Source organism: Ambystoma mexicanum, chromosome 11 (assembly GCF_040938575.1).
Source record: "Ambystoma mexicanum isolate Mex_15411 chromosome 11, UKY_AmexF1_1, whole genome shotgun sequence".
Lineage (NCBI taxonomy): Eukaryota > Metazoa > Chordata > Amphibia > Caudata > Ambystomatidae > Ambystoma > Ambystoma mexicanum.
Window position 1 is genome coordinate 1260409229 of NC_090934.1, and position 18112 is coordinate 1260427340.

The 18112-nt window shown below is 45.7% G+C and overlaps 1 protein-coding gene across 5 annotated transcripts in view; it reads right to left on the reverse strand.

The window, feature by feature from the left end:
- AP3B2 (adaptor related protein complex 3 subunit beta 2) overlaps positions 1-18112 on the reverse strand; it is a 533172-nt gene that overhangs the window by 293495 nt on the left and 221565 nt on the right. For all 5 annotated transcript variants that reach the window (XM_069624707.1, XM_069624706.1, XM_069624708.1 and 2 more), the window contains exon 3: positions 10040-10114. In XM_069624707.1, coding sequence (XP_069480808.1) covers positions 10040-10114 — 75 coding nt within the window. The remainder of the gene's footprint in view (positions 1-10039; positions 10115-18112) is intronic.

Genomic DNA, 18112 nt, shown 5'->3' on the forward strand with positions numbered 1-18112 from the left:
AACTTTGGCCGACTTTGGGCTGAGAGGGGTTTCTTGACATCACATGGGGCCAGGATTCAGCATGGCCCTTTGATTGTGCGATTGTTGTCTGCACTCACGTTTCCAAAGCGCCTAGCTATAGTGAAATGCGAGGCGCATAAAAGAGTAACATGTAAAGTGGGAGAGGGAAACACATTTGCAGACAGGATTGCGAAGCAAACAGCCACAGATTTGGGAAATAACATGATGACAGTACAGATTGATTAAGTACCTTGTATGATAGAGAATGGAGTTGCCACAGTCAAAGAAATGCAGGCTGAGGCCACGACCTAAGAGATTCAGGGGTGGGCTGAGGGCTCTGCTGAGTTAGATTTGGAGGGATGTTGGGTGGACAAAGAGACCAAGAACTGGATGTTGCCAAATTGTTACGTAACCGTAATGGTTGCAATGGCGCATAGCCCTACCCACATTTGCGCGAAGAAAATGGTATAGCATTTATCCACAGTATGGACAAATGAGCACATAAAAAAGAATGCAGAAAGGCTAGTGCAGAATTGTATTACGTGCCTGCAACACAATGTAGGGAAAGGAACCATGACTCCAGTAGGTAGTTTTGGCCCACCCTCTATGCCATTTGAGGTGATCCATTTTGATTTCATAGAAATGGAAAGGTGCCAGAACTACAAATATGTGTTAGTGGTGATTTGTGCATTCAGCAAGTGGGTGGAGGCATATCCTTTAAAAGACTATACTGCCATGTCAACGGCAAAAGAAATGTTGAAGGAGTATTTCTCCTGGTTTGGGTTGCCCCGTGTCCTGTGGTCAGACAATGGCCCACACTTTGTGGGCGCAGTAGTGCTACAGATCTGTGCAGGTCTGCAGATAGAGAAGCGATTTCACAGTTCCAGCCATCCCAGTTCTGCCGGGCTTGTTGAGAGGCATAACGGTATGTTAAAGTCAAAGATAGCTAAAATCTGTGCTGGGAGCAAGTTGAGTTGGGTGGATGCATTACCCCTAGCGCTATTGTGCATGCGCACGTCTGTGCAGGCTAAAACTGGGCTCTCCCTCTATGAAATTATAATGGGGAGACCGGCAAATGTATGGTGCGCACCGCAGCCCAAAAGATTATGTGAGGTCGAGCATCCTATGTTAAGCACGTAGTGTGGCCTTTTAATGCAGAAGTTGCGTTTGATTCATCAGCAGGTGCAGGAGGCATTACCAGTGCGATACACGGACCGGGGCACTCGCTGGAGCTTGGAATTTGGGTCTTAATAAAGAACTTTGAGCGGAAGACAGCATTAGCACCCAGGTGGCACGGCCCCTACCAAGTACTTTTGGCGACGCAAACGGCCATTCGAGTGGACGGACGGAAGGCATGGATCCATGTGACACATGCCAAAAGATTCCCAGGACTGCTGACAACTTCCGACGACCAGAGAAAGGAAATGGTTTCGGAAACGAAAGAAACTGTTGCCAGCCCATTGCCACAGCATCAGCCTGAGCGAGAAGTGAAAGTTGAAACAAAGCCCAAGCGAGAAGTGAAACGCGAAACAGAGCCTGAGGAGGCTGCCAGTAAGTGGAGAGGGCGAAAAGTGCCCCAACGTTGCTCAGCAGAAACAACATCACTGCCGAGCGACACAAACCCTGCATTGCAAACACAAGCAGAAACAACACGTGTAACCCTTTGGCGCCCACCCCTTTCTGCAAATGCACCAAAGCCAAAGAAAGAAACTACATTCATTGCCACTGCGCTCATCGCTACCCATCATTGTGCCACAGGCTGACACTGAGTCTGTTACTGGAAGTGCAACGGCACTATTCACGGATCATACAATACCAGGAGTGAAACGGTATAATTTGCGGCCTTGACAGGCAAAGTGATCCACAGATCTTTGGTGCTTTTCTTTTGCCTTGGGTTCCACTCACGGACGGAGTAGGAGCCAGGGGCGTAGAGGAGAGAAGTGTAAGAGTTGTGCAAGTCGGACAATTCAAGACTCACGGCTCCTCGGTGCGCTTATAAAAGTACATGTGTCAGGAGCCAGAGCAGGACGAGCTGGACGCACATAAGTACAAAGGCTGATAGAGTACATGTGTCCTAAGCCAGAGCGGGACAAGCTGGATGCACATAGTACTCTATCAATAAAAAACTGTTCAGAAATCGTCTGAGCTGTGGGAGGAAGAACAACTAATCTTGCTCGGAGTGGATAGGTGATCTAGGCTGTGAAAGGGCTGGCAGAATTGAACTGTGACATTTTTTGTTTAACTTTTCTGGCATCAAGAACGAGAGACATTTGCGACAAACTTTGCCAGCAAGAAGAAGGACGATGAAGAACAAACCAAGACCGATTTCAGCCTCCTCCTGCACCCCTGCTGAAAAGATGATAGATTTCGAGACTGTAAATTTAGGGAAAAAGCATGGTAAAAGGAATAAGGTACTGATTTGGACATTGGTCCTGTGTTTCTTATGTATGGTAGTACCAACAATAACAGCTATTACACTATGGTTCCTGGAGTCCGCGCACCCATTAGAAACACTTTTGCCAAAAGCAGCTACTGAAATCCTGGTTCATGTAATCACTGGTACTTTGCCCCCAATGGAAGAAAGACATAGAGAAGGATACGGCAACAATACATTGTTGCTCATCATGAACATGACCCATGCGGTTTTAAAGAAAAAAGATTGCTGGGTTTGTGCCCATTTACCACAGCACGGTGGGAAAGGGATCGGCTGGTATGTACAACCGTTACCATTGGTTTATTCATGTGAAGTATCATTGAGTGCAATGTTCTTTGGGAAATGGAACAAGAGTAATACGGGTCAGCTAGATGAGACCAATATGAATGAATTTGAGGAAGTGATCATGGGACCTGTGGGTTGTTCCATATTCCACAAAGCTTGCGTGTTTTCACCAGATCCCATGAGGAAGAATACACGAAAGACAACAAGACTAGATAGATTACATAGGCAAAATAGACCAACCCCGCCAGCAGAAGAAACATCAGTAATAACATTTCGAATGAGGGATGAGTGGAATAAAGATGCTGTGCCCCCTGCCTATACAGTGGATCACAGCCCCGAAACTGCTCCCCTATGTTTACAGAAAAAGGGTTCCTATAAAGTAGGAACGTTTAGCAACTGCCTGAACACAGTGGTTTTAAAGCACGAAATAGAACCGGTGTACGTAGGGGACGCTGTTTACTTTATATGTGGGAAAACAGCATATCCATGGTTACCTAGGAACTGGGGAGGTACATGCTACCTAGGTCTACTGTTTCCAGGAGTGTTCCTCTTGGAGACAGCAGAAGTAGCCAGACGAACAAAAGGTAGAACTCAAAGGAGTAGCGAGGATGGAATGATAGCAATAGATATAGCCAAATCATTTATACCATTCTTGTCCCAAATAGAAAATTCCTACAATATAAGAAAACTGTCTAGAATATTAAAAATACAATAGATTCAACAACTGATATTTTATTGAATATGATGTTAGAAGAAAAAGGAATAAGACTAATGGCACTCCAAAACAGGATGGCTCTCGATATAATATTAGTTGATCATGGGGGGGTTTGCAAACTCGTAAAAACTGCATGCTGTGTGTATATAGATGATTACTCCCCTACGATATTTAAAGCAATCCAGAAATTACATGTCCTAAGTTCCACACTCTGTACTTAAAAAGAGGGTTGGGGGATAGGATCCTGGTTTTAGGGATTAAAGTTAATTTCGATACTAATGATGGTACTTGGTATATTCATAACATGTTGCTGTTGCATACAATGCTTACCAATAGTTTGCACTGAAATAACTGATGGATGTACTAAGGGATGTATGCACATGGTGTCGAGAGGAAAACAAACGCATGGCCAAAATAACAGAGACACTGATGAAACAAAAACAGTAAAACAATTCATGGCTATAGACATTAATGATGAAGATGATGCTCATAATAGCATGAAAGGTTCAGACATAGATACCCCAGACTTATCCTCATCGGAGGAGGATACAATGAATGAATAAGACGTTTTGCATACGGCCAAAAGGAGGGTTTGTCAATCTGAAAAAGTGAATACCCTTCATTTGAATGACAGACTTAACTTGATGGCCGTAGGCCAACCGTCTTATGCACCGAATTATAGAAATATAGACGGATATGCTTAACCAACAAGCGGCCATTTTAAACGTAGCAAGAATCGCCATTTTGCTTGTTAACCATTGCTCATTGTTTTCTGTCTAAAACTGCTTTGCAGCTTGCAATTCTTGCGGATTCTGCTTACTCTGCTCAACTGTTAACATTGTTGTCTGAATATGAAAGGGCAAGGTCGTGGGACTGAGGAGTTTGTTGAAAACTCCTCATGAGTAGCCCAGAAAGGAATGCCCACGCTCCCTCTCCGTAGCCTTGAGGGAGAGCTGCAGGGCATTTAATCACTTCACAGCTGCCAGCCAGTCTCGTACAATGGTAGGATATGTTAGAATAAAACAGCTAAAGGCTTGAATTATGCTCTTCCTATGGCCCCCCTTCGCAAAACCCTTTAGAGCATGTCGGCTCCCAGGACACGAATAGTACCTCATAGATAGCAAAGCATGGAATGTGGCTCTTCCCCCGTGTGCAGCTTGCTTCCAAGAACAGAACCGCCGTGTTCTGTTCAACAACTAAAAGATGCCTCCGCACTGTCTAAATTGCACATTGTTATTAGAATAGACATCGAAAGTGTCATAATTGTCATACCCGTCGGAAATGTCCATCGTCATCCCGAGTTCAAAGAAACTTAATAAAGGAGGGTGTTAATCATGACATAGCTGATTGTATGATATGCATTTTGTATATATGTAACTGATGTATGTAGTTCGCTCTCTTGCATCCCTCGAGGTCTAGGAAACTCACGTCGCGGGGCGTGAGAACAGAATTGGCCAATTGGGACTATTTTTGCTTGCAATAAACCCTAGCATTGGGAATTTGAACCTTGTGTCTGGCGCATCTTTTCGTGTATGGTTATTGCCTTGTTTCCATATCACGAGGGACCCCTAGGGGCCCCTTTCAGTAGGACTGAATAACTAAACACCTAAAGCACGCTGGGTTTGCTAAATGTTTCTGTTTTTTTAATAATAACAAAAGTCACCCTAACAATAATGCTTTCGCAAATATCAAGCATATATACGAGCTTGGCCATCAAAGACTTTAGCTGTTAGACTGTTAACAGCTCAGAATTATCTGCAGTGTTGTGGATTAGCCAGACTTGGAAAAACAACATTGGATTTATATTTAACAAGTGACAACCTGACAACCAGTACATTGAAAATAAACTGCAATAAAATGCTGCTCCTCTGGCGATCTGCCGCCCTAGGCCTGAGCCTAGTCGGCCTTGTTGTAAATACTTCTTTGAATATATGTGGATGATTGCAACACTGCTCACATTGAGCAAAGGGATACAATAAGAGAGCAGTGTAAACACTGGAAATGGGTAATGAAGGTTTACTGGGGCAATCTGGAAACCGGAAATCTATGTGGAATGTCTTTTTGCGAACAAAACAGTAGTTTCCGCATGCGGAATATCATGGTTTGGCATTGGGTCTAGCATGAGCTATGGGTTTGCACCGGCAGGGGCTACCACATGCACCAAGAGTATGGCAGACATTGTTATATTGTGCGAATGACAGGGGAAAGCCCCATTTACTTATCAGTAATCTTCATTACTCTGAGCCGCTAATCTTACTTGTCCCAGTCCTAGACATAGTAGGTGGTGTCAGTGCCAAGAGAGACCTCTGTTTACAAGCAATAAACCCCAAAACACTAACATTTGTTTTCTTCCCTATAGCCAATCCCCTTGACAAGGGTGACTTCAAGAAGGCCCTCAATCCGCCGGCACATCCTGTGTATATTAAGCTGTACTCTAGGAGAACAAATCCATAACTGATAAAAGGCTGGAGAGACTGGGTGAGGAGGATTAGGCACTCAGAGCAATGAAGATAACTTGTAAATTGTCAGGGCATTACCTCCTAATTCCATCTTCCCCATCCCTGTGCTAGACAGAGGGCCTCATTACGAGGTTGCCCGACCGGTACCAACGCACCACTTTCTACACATAAGTCCAGAGAGCTTTTGATGCTTTAAAAAAACCCATCTAACCCCGCTTGACAGTAACCCTACAACACTTTCTCACGTTTCGAATTTATATTTTACCCCCGTTACCTCTGAAGAAATTACTGATTTAATCACAGTGAACGAATCTCAATTATGACTACATACCCGCTTATTTGGCTGTACATCATGCTCCGGACTGAACTGATTTTATCACCTGCTTTGCTATCCTTTCCTTCTCCCAAGGTATGGTCCCTAAAGACCTCAAACGTTCTTTTTAAACACATTGCTTAAAAAAAAAAAAAAAAAAAAAAAAATGGGTCATGATACCCCATTGCCAGCCTGGCGTGGCCTGTGAACATTCTCAAAAACATAGCCACCTCCCAACTATAAAAATGTATGGAAGAGCATTTTCTTCTTGGCTCCTTCGAGTCTGGTTTTCATCCGTCCTGGAACCTAGACACTACTTCTTGCTGTCTGGGACGATAGCCTAAAATCTGTTGATTAAGACATTTTAGATACTGGTTATGCTCGACCTGTCCGTAGCCTTTGATACAGTTGATTTTAACATTCTTAAATCAAGACTAATTGAAGTCGCAGAAGTGTCTGAAGACTCTTTAAAATGGTTTAATTTCTTTTTGTCTGAGCACAATATGAGGAGCCAGGAATGAGACGTGGACGCAGAGAGCTCATAGTTTTGGCTATAAACCTTTATTCAAAATAAAAGGGTGTTGGAAAATGCCTTGCTGTCCCTGTTCTAAGAGGTGTTTCCTACCTCAACAAAAACAAAGGGTCTGTCCAACGTTAAGATGTCCAAAGCAAAAACTTTCTCTGTCCGAAATCCTATCCTAGCCCTCACATTCTAAAAGTAACTCTAAGGTGTTACGGGTAATGTCTTTTGGCTTGAAAGTGCACCAATGTTGTGTCTTAAAAGAAATGTCTTAAAATAAATGTTTCCAATGGATAAAGTTCATAGTTCCAGAGGACGGCTCCCTTCCCCTTTCTCTTCAGTAAACTTTAAACTCTTAAGGATATGAGTTTTCCTTGGACTTTTGTGGTCAATAAAAGAAAACTTGTTTGCAAAACAACTTGGATACATGTACCAACTTCGTAGGATACCTGGTAGGTTTTTCTCTACTTTAACGTAACTTCCCTCACAAGCTTGGCATTACCTGGTTCACTCTTCTGCTAGGACTTTCTGATATGATTCACTTTACACACTGCAAACTTGACTTTGCCCGGTATACTGTCCTGGCGGGGCTTTCTCAAGTGATTCACTTTACACACTTGTAAACTTGACTTTGCTGTGTTCACTCTATTGTTCTTGTTTTGGAAATATCGGGTCTCATATTCCCTTTCATTCACTCCAATTGCTTTTATCTGTGTTCAGTAATGTTGCCGAAGCCCCAGAGGAATCACTGGCTTTCTGTGGCATTCGTCAGCTCCCTCGCGGTAAACTGGAAGCAGTGCTTTGGTGTCCCGTTTCCACTTTACGGGCTCGCCGGTTTTGCTGAATGACTTCCATGTCTTCTGCGGTTCCCGTTTGCCTGCCAAATGCTTCTCTGTGTTCAGGCCGGCAAAGGGGCAGCTCTCCAGTTCCATACGCTCAAACGGCATCTGCAGTCCTCCTTCTTTGGCCTTCCCCGTGAGCCGGCTAGATCTACAGTCCTCCCTGCGCCTTGTCAGTGCCTCGGTCAGCACCGAGCGGGAGAAACCTCCCAGGCATTGTCTCTGTCATTCATGCTTGTTCGGGTTTTTAAATGTCATAATGATATGCTCGCAATCACTAGAGCGCTTTCAGCGTTTCTTGTTCAGATTGATCCTCATTGTTCCATTCAGCCTCCTGGTCCCAGTACTGTCACATGTCTGGGAACAGACAGTTCTTCGTATTTTCTGTACAGAATATTGGAAGGTGTCAACCGTAGGTCCCAGGAATTGTTGAAGGGAGCCATCACAATATGCCATGAAGGCGTGACGAATGGAGGGGGTAAAAGGAATAGGGGGGATACCATGTCTTAGCCGATGATGTTGTGTTACTCCCTTGAAGATGCCTCCCTCATATAGCTGCCCCGAGGGTCAGGGTTAGGATCAGGTAGCAGCTGCCATCCCCAGGTCAGATGGGGAGAGGTTACCACTGGGAAAGGAGTGATTACATCATCAGATTCATCACAAAACCCAACAGGTCAAGATTGGAGTTTATTACTAACTAACATTTATATTCAATCACTGTTCTCTAAATTTGACTTCTACTATCATTAACATGCTGATGATACACAGATTTAAGTGCAGTTAAATAACTTCTATGATTCTATTAAATGCATGTCTGATTGTGCACAGGAAATAAAAGGCTGGATGTTTTCTAATATGTTGCAACTGAACCCCCAAACCAGGGTTATTTTCTTTGGTCCCAAACACCTCTTGGCCAACCCCTCCTTATTACATCCTTGCCCACTCTTTTTGATCTTCCTACTGCTTATGTACACAAAGTCCAAAATCTTGGCTGTATTTGGCAGTCCAATCTGGAGGGCAATCAGCAAGTTAGCGAGTGCAGTCTATTTATTATCGGCTCAGACTTCTACGGCCAATTCTGCCTCTTATTTCTGAAACAGACCAAGCAGCAGTCACTTGCACATTCATTGATCCCAAACTTGACTATTGCAATGCTATCCTTTCTGGGATACCAGAAAAACAAATCAATTGCATGCACGTTGCCCAATATGCAGCCTTTTATCCTTCTTTTTCATCTACTAAAAATAGTATTCATCTTCCCCTACAGCAGATTACGTAATTGGCTGCCTGTGCATCAGAGGATCTAGTTCAAGATCCTATGCCTTGTTTTTAAGTGCCTTCATGGCCTTGCCCTCATTTATCTTATTACCAAACTCATTCCCTATCGACCAACACAAGCTCTTTGATCCTCGGATGAACTTCTCTTAGCTATACTTCTATCACATTTTGCAGGTAGAGGAGACAGGGGCTTCTCTGTGTTCGGTCCCGGTGGCTGGAATTTGCTCTCTTTCGATCTTCGAAGAACTAATTCCTACTTCTCTATTCGTACGAAGCTTAAAACTCACCTTTTTCAATATTATCTTCTTTCGTCTTTTAACATTCTTTGTCTATAAGCATCTGCGCCCAGAAACAGTCTTCTGTCTGGTTTTCCTCTAACAAGGAAGTATGAGTTCTACAAATCCACAAATCAAATATTTTCATACTTTTTTCCAGGAGGGTGGGGGAGAATATTTATTTTAAGTCCCTTAGAGAAGTGGGCAATATTACTGTCCCAGTGTTTTTTAAAAACACAACAACGCCTGGCACAAATTACAAGAAAAATACACACCTAGTGCCCAGTGGGACTATAGAAGTGGTCCCAAAAGGTTGCAATATTTGAACACTGGTGCATGGAAGTAGTTATTATTCCAGACTGGCAATGCTATATTGATAGGTCTAGCCATCATTGGGCAGACACTCACATATAAAGCGTGCTAAAAAAAGTTAAACATGTAAGAAATAACAAATTGGAAAAAATAAATGGACATAGGGCTCTGCAGGTAAGGACACGAACCATTAACATGCATTTATTCTCTTTGAATTAAAAGGTAAAAAAACAGTTCTGTGAAAATGGTTAAGGTTCTCAACTTAGATTGGAAATCCACACAGAGAAGTGCTATAAAATGCGGGCTAATTTGCATGATTACAACTGTATGTGATTAGCAGTGTTGCTATAAGGAAAACAAGTATTTGCAAAGCCAACAAATGTGGCTTTTGTGTACGCATGGGACAGGCATATGCCAGGCACTGGCACAACAGCAATACCAGGTCAAAAGATGGCACTAAGAAGCTTACATATGTATCAACAAAGAATACTGACAAATGTACTCATCTGTGTCTTTGAGAAGGTGTATCAGAACCCTCGGCATAGGTTCAAACCACTTATGCTTCTGTTTATGTTTATGCATTTATAATGCAAGTGGCCGCAAACTTACCTCTATATTCTTGCAAGCAACATTTTTCACAACTGCCGGGAAGAGGTCAGATGCATTTTTCCCTCTTGCGACCATCTAGGAACAAGGAGAGACATCAGTGAGTCCTAATGTAAAACATTTCCCCCAGAAAACAAGTAAACAAGACTTTGAATTTGTGGGCTTTTGTAACCCAACTGGCGATTCACATTGAGTGTAATCTGGCTATGGATGTTTTATGTAGGAACAAGGTACACTACAGCATGGCACCATAATCAAATATGGCCCGCAACTCTAGCCGCTCTATCAAGGCTCTTTTTTTCAATGTGAGGAATGGTTTTCAGTATCTTCAATGATTGCATGTGGTGGCATTAACCTGTTTGTGACCTTTATTCAGGGGTCCATGAGGAGTCTTATGAAGAATTATTTACTAAGTGTTCCATTGTAGGTTACTTAGGTATCATCACTTTTGAGTGTGTTGTACAGTGGATCAGCTTTAGATATCGGCCAAATAACAGCAAGCAGTGGTCCCTACCGCCCAACTATAGAGTTCACCAATCACAGAGGTGATGACTGGCAAGAGGTATTGTCTGTGGGGTACATCCTAAACAGCAGGAGGCCCAGACTATTACTGTGGGCCAATAGCTGATTGCATTTTCATGATGGTGTGCTACCCAAAATAACGTTAGGCATCAGCAAGTCTTATTATGAGCAATTTCGGCAAATGCCACTTGTGGGTCTCTTAATAACCTATGGCATGCGGCCAGTTCGGGGAGGGGGTGGGAGGAGGAGGCGCAAAGCTCCTCTCTAGGAAAGACCACAATGCCATAAACTTCTAGAGGTGGAGATGACCAAGCAGGTGGAAACCCGGCCCCTGAACCCTTTTTAAACACATGCGGAGGGGGAATTAAATTACTGCCTGTAAACTCACTGCTTTGTCGGCATTACCGGCAAGCGGTAATATTTACTGGCCGAGCGCACCTGCAGCGCTCCAAAAGTGCGCTGAAGGCAAACTCATCTTGGCTTGTTAGACCGGCTGGGAAGACTTTTGGACTCTTCTGGCTCGTACTCTCAGCTGCATATTCCCTCGCTCTATGCTTGTGCAGCTGGCTCTTCCTTTGACCAAACTCCCTGTTGGTTTTCCTTCTATTGACATGTCCTTTAGTAATTGTTGCTCCTCCTCTCTGTATTCCCTGAAATGTTTCTTATTGAAGCCTCGAACTTTGGTTGTCTACACTGCAAACTACTATGATGTGCTTCTAGAGAATGGTCCAGATTTTACTTGTATTACTGAGACTTGGCTGAAGGATTCCTCTGGCCCTTCTATGGCTCAGCTTCTTCCAGCTAATTTTGACATGCTACACCTGGACCATGTAGCTATTCACGCAGGTGGTGGAGCCGCCAGTATATTCAGTTCCCGTTTTACTGGAACTGAATATTATTGCGATTCCCATTTTAATTCATTTGATTCACAGCATTAAAATGGAGGCCATGCTTGCTCGCTTTGTGCGGTCAGCCATACAGTCTATCTATATTTTGACTTTATTTCGTACCCCCCTGGATATGATCCCTGTTTTTGTGATTCTTTTCTAGAACGAGCGGCTGATTTGCAGCTATGTTTCTCAAACCTTTGTAGAGTCAGGGACTTTAATCTTAGACTCAATGATCCTCAGGAAAAACAAGCCCATACATTAACGTTAGCTATCACCGACCTTGGTCTGGCTCAACTGCTCATTGACCCTACTCATCAGTTGGGGAATACTCTTGACCTTATCTTTGCCTTCCAGACTTCTTTTTTTCCTGCACTTCCTGTTCTGTGGTCTAACCACTTTATTATACCTTTCACGTGTGAAGCTGAACCAGCAAATTCCAGATGTAAACCTTGTCATATTTCCGCTGTAATTGGTGGTCCCTTTTTCCAGATACAATTTCTTCTGTTCCACTCACCTGCCACCTTATTTGGATGCCATTTGGCAGGCTCTCTCCTCAGTTGCTGATCACGTGGCCCCTCTTAAAACCTCTAAACCTTGGTTCACTGATTATATGCACACTATTCAGCTACAGAGCACACAAGCCAAATGCAAGTGGCCTGTGAGCTATTGTCCCTTGGCCAAAGGTACTCCGATTTATTTCATCTACTTACCACAAAGCCATTTGTGACGCTAAATCTACCTATTTTGCTGATCTCGTGGAGTCTTCAGTGAATCAACCCAGAAAACTTTTTAAGGTTGTGCGCTCCATCTCTAATCAGTTTCTGCTGAGGTTATTCCCCCTTCCCAATCCCTCTATGACTCTCTATCAAATCATTTTATTGATAAGATTGTTGAGATCCAGAATGATATTTTTTTCCTCATGCCCCACTTTGGGGGAAATCCAGAGCAGGGACTTCCCTGCTCCTAATCAGGAGCTCTGGTCCTACTTTCCTTTATTTTCCTCTGATAAGGTTACTGCTCCTGTGATCAGATTAAAATGGCCTCTCCCGTTCCCTTGTTAGTCCAGCAGACTATTATTCCTCACTTGCTCCACCACTGGCCTATGCAGGTAATTCTTCCTTCTATACTGGTCACATCCCTGCGGTTGCTGCCAACTCTCGTCCTATATCACTCCTCCGAATTTTTGACGAAGCTCTTGGAATTCCTGTACTGCTTAGTTCTTTTCTGGAGGTCACCTCCTTCCTTGATCATTCCCTGTCCGGCTTTCGTCCGGTTCACGGCACCGAGAGTGTGCTGGCCTCTGTTGTGGACGGTCTTGCTCGGCTACGTAATCAGGGCAATGTGGGAGCACCAATTTTGCTTCAACTCGCCACCACCTTTGATGCGATCGAGCAAGCGGTCTTGCTGGATCGGCTTGTGGGGGCCGGCCTCTCTGGAGCTGTTCTTGCATGGTTCACATTCTTTCTTTCTGGGCGCACTCAATCCCTTTCCCTCACTCCTTTTTGTTCTGCAACCACTGCCCTTACTTGTGGTGTTCCTGAAAGGTCAGCCTTATTCCCTGTATTGTTTAACATCTATATCCAGCCTCTCACCAAGTGTATCCTCTCCCACGATTTCCACTGCTATTCCTATGCTGACGACACTCAAATTTTAGATTGTCTTGACATCTTTACATCAGAGGTAGCGGCTTGGCCTAGGGCCTGCCTGGAGGCTGTGGGAGCATGGATGTTTAAGAACTTGTTAAAGCTAAATGGCGATAAAAATGAGGTGCTGGCGATGCTACTGCTCACCCTGTGAAGACTTGAGGCTGCCAAGGACCAACCAAACAGCCTGTAAGGGCCTTTGAATGCCTACTACCATCTTTCATGCTATAAGGACCCCACAGTGCTGAGGCACCTGCACACATACTTGGCCCCAGGATGCTAAGGGACCAACTCCCACCCACTGAAAATGCCTGAGTGTTGAATGCCCACCACTAACCCTGCTAGGAGCGTAGGTTGGTGTAAGCTTACTGCTTAATATCAGAGTGTTGCCAAATGATGTGAACCCACTGATGAGCTTGTGACTACCATAAGACGCTGAGAGCCCACAGCTCATCCTTCTCGGTTCACAGAATGCTGATACCCCCCAACCCTCTCACTCTGTAATGAACCCTGGATGTTGAACGGCCAACACAAAACTGTTCATGTGAGGTGGGAGAATGGGATAACACCCTCCCCCAGGTCTCATCCAGACCATGGCCTAGGTGATCACGGCCCAAGCAGCCCCCACAAGAGGAGTTCGAACAATTCCCTTCCTTACCAGATGACAAAGTATCCTGCTTCAAAAGGCATACACATACGAGGAGCATGCCCACTAGCACGCCCTGGTCAAGCCGACGCATGCGCCATGGGCCAGCTCGATTAGACACCAACAACGAAAATCACCATTGTTAGAGATGCCATGACGACATAGCCGAACACATGTGCAACCATGCACAGTGGTCACTCACACACCAACCCACACGAAGAATATACTCAGTGCTGTGACGTAGTGGACTGACATACCCACGGACATGCATCATTATTTTTCACATAGGCCTTCTACAGCACCGCAGAAATGCAAGACGACTGAAGAGCTTGTCTATATGCTTGCTGATGCTTTCTCGCTACCTATCCCTATGAAGACGCCACCATATATACCTAATGCTGCGTATAACACTGTCACCCCGCGACCTCCATAGTATGGATTATGTACCGCCACCCACGAACTAGGCCCAAGTAGGCCGCCAGCAAGAGTCCCCAGGCAGGAGCCTTGCAAACGAAAATCCTCCGAGAACGAAAATGCAAGTGCTGACCATGCAGAACGAGCCCCCAATGAGAGCCCACAGCCAAGGCCGCGATGTTGCAACCCGCATGCCGCACGCCCAGCATCAACGTTATACCTGCCGGTGCAAGCCCTCAGAGGCAGAATACAAAATCTAATGCTCATAATTCTACTCCAACTACGGTCTCCCCACACGTGACCAAGCCGAACTGACAAGGTGCCAAGCTCACAAGACAGATAATCGCCAGGGTCCCACGTCTGGGACACAATCTGCAACAACGAAGCGACAAGTTGGACACCTACAGCAATGGGAAAGACATGCACACCAGCCCGCAAGCAGACCTGTCCATTGTCTGCCACAAACACATAGTTGCATATTGTTGCTAATGTCAGGTACACCGCGAGCTGGGAACGGCGATGGTCCCAGGCTTGGGGGCTTGCGGGAGAACCAATCAGAACACAAGGGGCTCATCCCTGAAGCCATCACTCTTAGTCAATCACCAAGGGTCCCCTTGCAACAATTTCTGATGTAGCAACTGTTAGGGACAGCCCAAGTGTACCACCTGACCCGTCCTTATCCACTAACATTTCCTCCCATAGGGTAAATATACTAATCCTACCACTCGGGGAACCAACCCAAAGTGGCGATGGGTTTTGTGATGATTTTCCCAGGTGACGCAAGTAGCGCGTCCTACTGCTGTAAAAAGGGCCTGCAAGCCCCACTAACGACGAGAGTCTCTCCGGATGCATACGGTCTGAGCATATCCCTGCCGTTACTCTAATAAACAGCAGTTATTTTGACCTTGCTCTTGGGTGTGTCTCATACTCCTTTTGGGACGCAGGAGGAGTTGGGGCCTCCCCAGCCCCGGAGGTCCGCGGACGGCCTTGCCGGCCCCTGGGAAAATCACCCCGACAAGTTGGAGGCACTGCTGAGATCTGTTTGAGGTCTATTACCCTGAGAGCATCGTTCCAAGGCCTCTTGCAACGAGGCAACCGGCAGCGCGGCCCTCTCTGCCGTTGCCCCCTTTGAGGACTACAGGACCATCGCGGAACTGTGAGAAGACCGGACAGTGCAATCTGGATATTGGCCCTCGGGAGCCGACTTGAGAAGTATCCCGCCTGTGGTTGGCGAGTGTCCAAACTTGGTCCAGACGAGGGGAGGTGGCGAGCTGCTTTGGAGGGGTGCACGCGGTCGAGCGGCCCCGGCTCACGTGGACTTGGTATGACACACCCAACCAGCAATGTAATGTTGTGCAGGAGGGGGGAGGAATTGTGATAAGGGTGGCGGGAGGTGTTTACAGTGTGTTACAGAAGATTTGATTAGTAAGTGGTGATAGACGACTGAGCGGTAGTAGGACAGGCACGAGGGCCGTCTTCTACCATGTCACAAAGTGAATTGGGTGGAGCCAAAAGGCACCACGTGTGGTTGTTGGAAGGAACTGATTTGTCCAGATTGCAGGCACCTGTAGGGGAGGGGTGTGGCTTTCCTATGAATTGACGTTATAGATCAGTGAATAGATGTGGATTCCTACTAATTGAGTGTTGAAGCTCGTTAGGGAGATGAAGTTTCCCCGCAGGAGGTAGCTAGTTTTGTTCCCAAGTGCGGAAGACGATTGGCTGGTTAAGCTCCCCGAGAGAGGGAGCCGTATGACACGTGAGGCAACGCAGTGTGCGCAGTCAGAATGTAATAAGTAATTGATTGGTGCATCCTCCACTCCTGGCGAGGTGGGAAGACAGCTGTGGGGTTACGGGGGACAAGAGGGTTAAAACATATTTTGCGCTCTTTGATCTTATAAAGGCTTCTTATCAGTAATAGTTTACAGAAGTTGGTGACGTCACCCGTAGGACTTGTATAGGACACTGCGACCATCTCGTGTTGATCAAGGGGTGGCTGGGGGACAGGAAGTGGGAAAGGGCGGGACAGAAGGGGAGAGGAGGCCGCGCACGGAGAACACCGGCAACTCTCGATAAGGGAGGGGAGAAAAGGGGAGAGGTGGCCGCGAACGCCGGTCACGCTCGGCAATGGGGTTGAGATCGGGGAGGGAGAGGTTTTGACAAAAAAAGGAAGGCGGGGCGGCTGTAAAAGCACGCCACACAGGGCACGCAGCCGCAGGGGGCTTCGTGCACCATGGCTGCAGGGGGCCATACTAGTGACATCAAGGGGAACAAATAATAAAAGAGAAGAAACTGCACACTCGCAATTGTATTACTTTTCAGCGGACAGTAGAAAGTCCCCAACTTACGGGGCCAGGTAAAGAAGGTCGACAGTGGGAAAAAGAAAATTGTAAAATGGCCACATACTACGGTCAGGGTCTGGAGTGAGAGGAAATGCTTTAACTACGCCCCTTCAGCACATTTGCACGTCTCTATCACCACATAAGGAGAACATAATAAAATACAGCATTGACTGGACGCAAGGGACAGATAACAAAATACTAACACCATGGCGGCCTAACAGCAGCTTTGACTCATACACCCAACACTCGCTATTGACATACATACACAACACCTACAAAGGAAATAAATTAGCTCACCATATGGAGATGGTTAACTTATGAAATATGTTCCAGGGAGCCAGGCCAGGGGCAATGGGAATGTTTACAATGGAAGGGGCAACAGAGGATAAAGGAAGCAAGGAAACAAAGGAGGGTAAAGAGGAGAAGGAGAAAGGAGGGGGCGTGGACACGGCGAGCATCAATGCACTATGCACAGGAGAGGGCAAGAGGGAGAAAGAAGGATTGGTTACAGTATCAGAAGCAAAGGTGGAAAAGGAAGGGACAGACGAAATTCCTCTGAAAAGGTAGTATAGAAGGAAGAAGGAGGGTTGTACCCAATAACAGAATTAAGGGAAACCGCCAGACAAAAATTAACAGCCGCTGAGGGGTACTCATACCCCGCGTACAGCGCTCCACCATAGCTACCAGATGGGGGCGGCGGCAATGGACACGATAGACTCAAGCACAACAAAGACAGGGGGCGAGAAGAGAACTGTGGGAAAAACGGCAAACATAGGACAAGATGAATGGATAGCAGCACAGGTGCTACTAAAGCTCAGAGGGACACTAACAGGGGAAGAAGAGGACGCAGTGAGGAGAGTGAACAAGGAAGAAATGGAAAAACGCACAGACAGGGACAGAGGTGAGTAATACAAGGGAAGGGCGACTGTCACAGGTAGAGGAAGAAATGTTGGAGGAAAGGTTGGCTGAATTAAGAGAAGTACGAAGCACTCTGATCAGACAGCTCGAGCAAGAAACACGAGGAAGGAAGAATGAAAGAAAGGAGAATAGGGATGAACAGGCGAGGATGAAGGAGCGAGCAGAAGAAAGGAAGAAGGTGGAGGTGCGGATAAGGGCAATAGCAGAGAGGGTGTTACGCGCGGAGCTACGGGAAATGAAAAAGAAGAAGGAAGAAAAGGACAGGGAAATGGAACTGTGGAAAAAGAAGATGCTATCTAAAAGCGCCAGGAAGTATGAAGAAGGTAAAGTAATAGAAAGCATATTAAAAAGGGAAGGGGGAAAATGGGGGGAAAGGAAGAAGAGAGGATATTAGCAAAGGTAAGTACAGAGGTAATGGAAGAACTACACAGAAAGAGAGCGGAAATAGATGGTGAAATAATGGTAAAGAAGGAAGAGGAGAGAGGAGATAGGAGAGTGGAGCACGGAGTAAGGACATACACACACCAGGACTCGGAGGTGGCTACAATGTCAACACAGGGGGCCGCTGTTAAAGGAGATGAGCACAAGGAAGCGGACTTAATAGATTTAAGGACGGTAACAGTGGGGGGAAAAACGCACAGAGTGGGGATTATCTTTTCCTGATGGATTTTGCAGCGAGGAAGAAGAATATTTGGGAAAAAAAG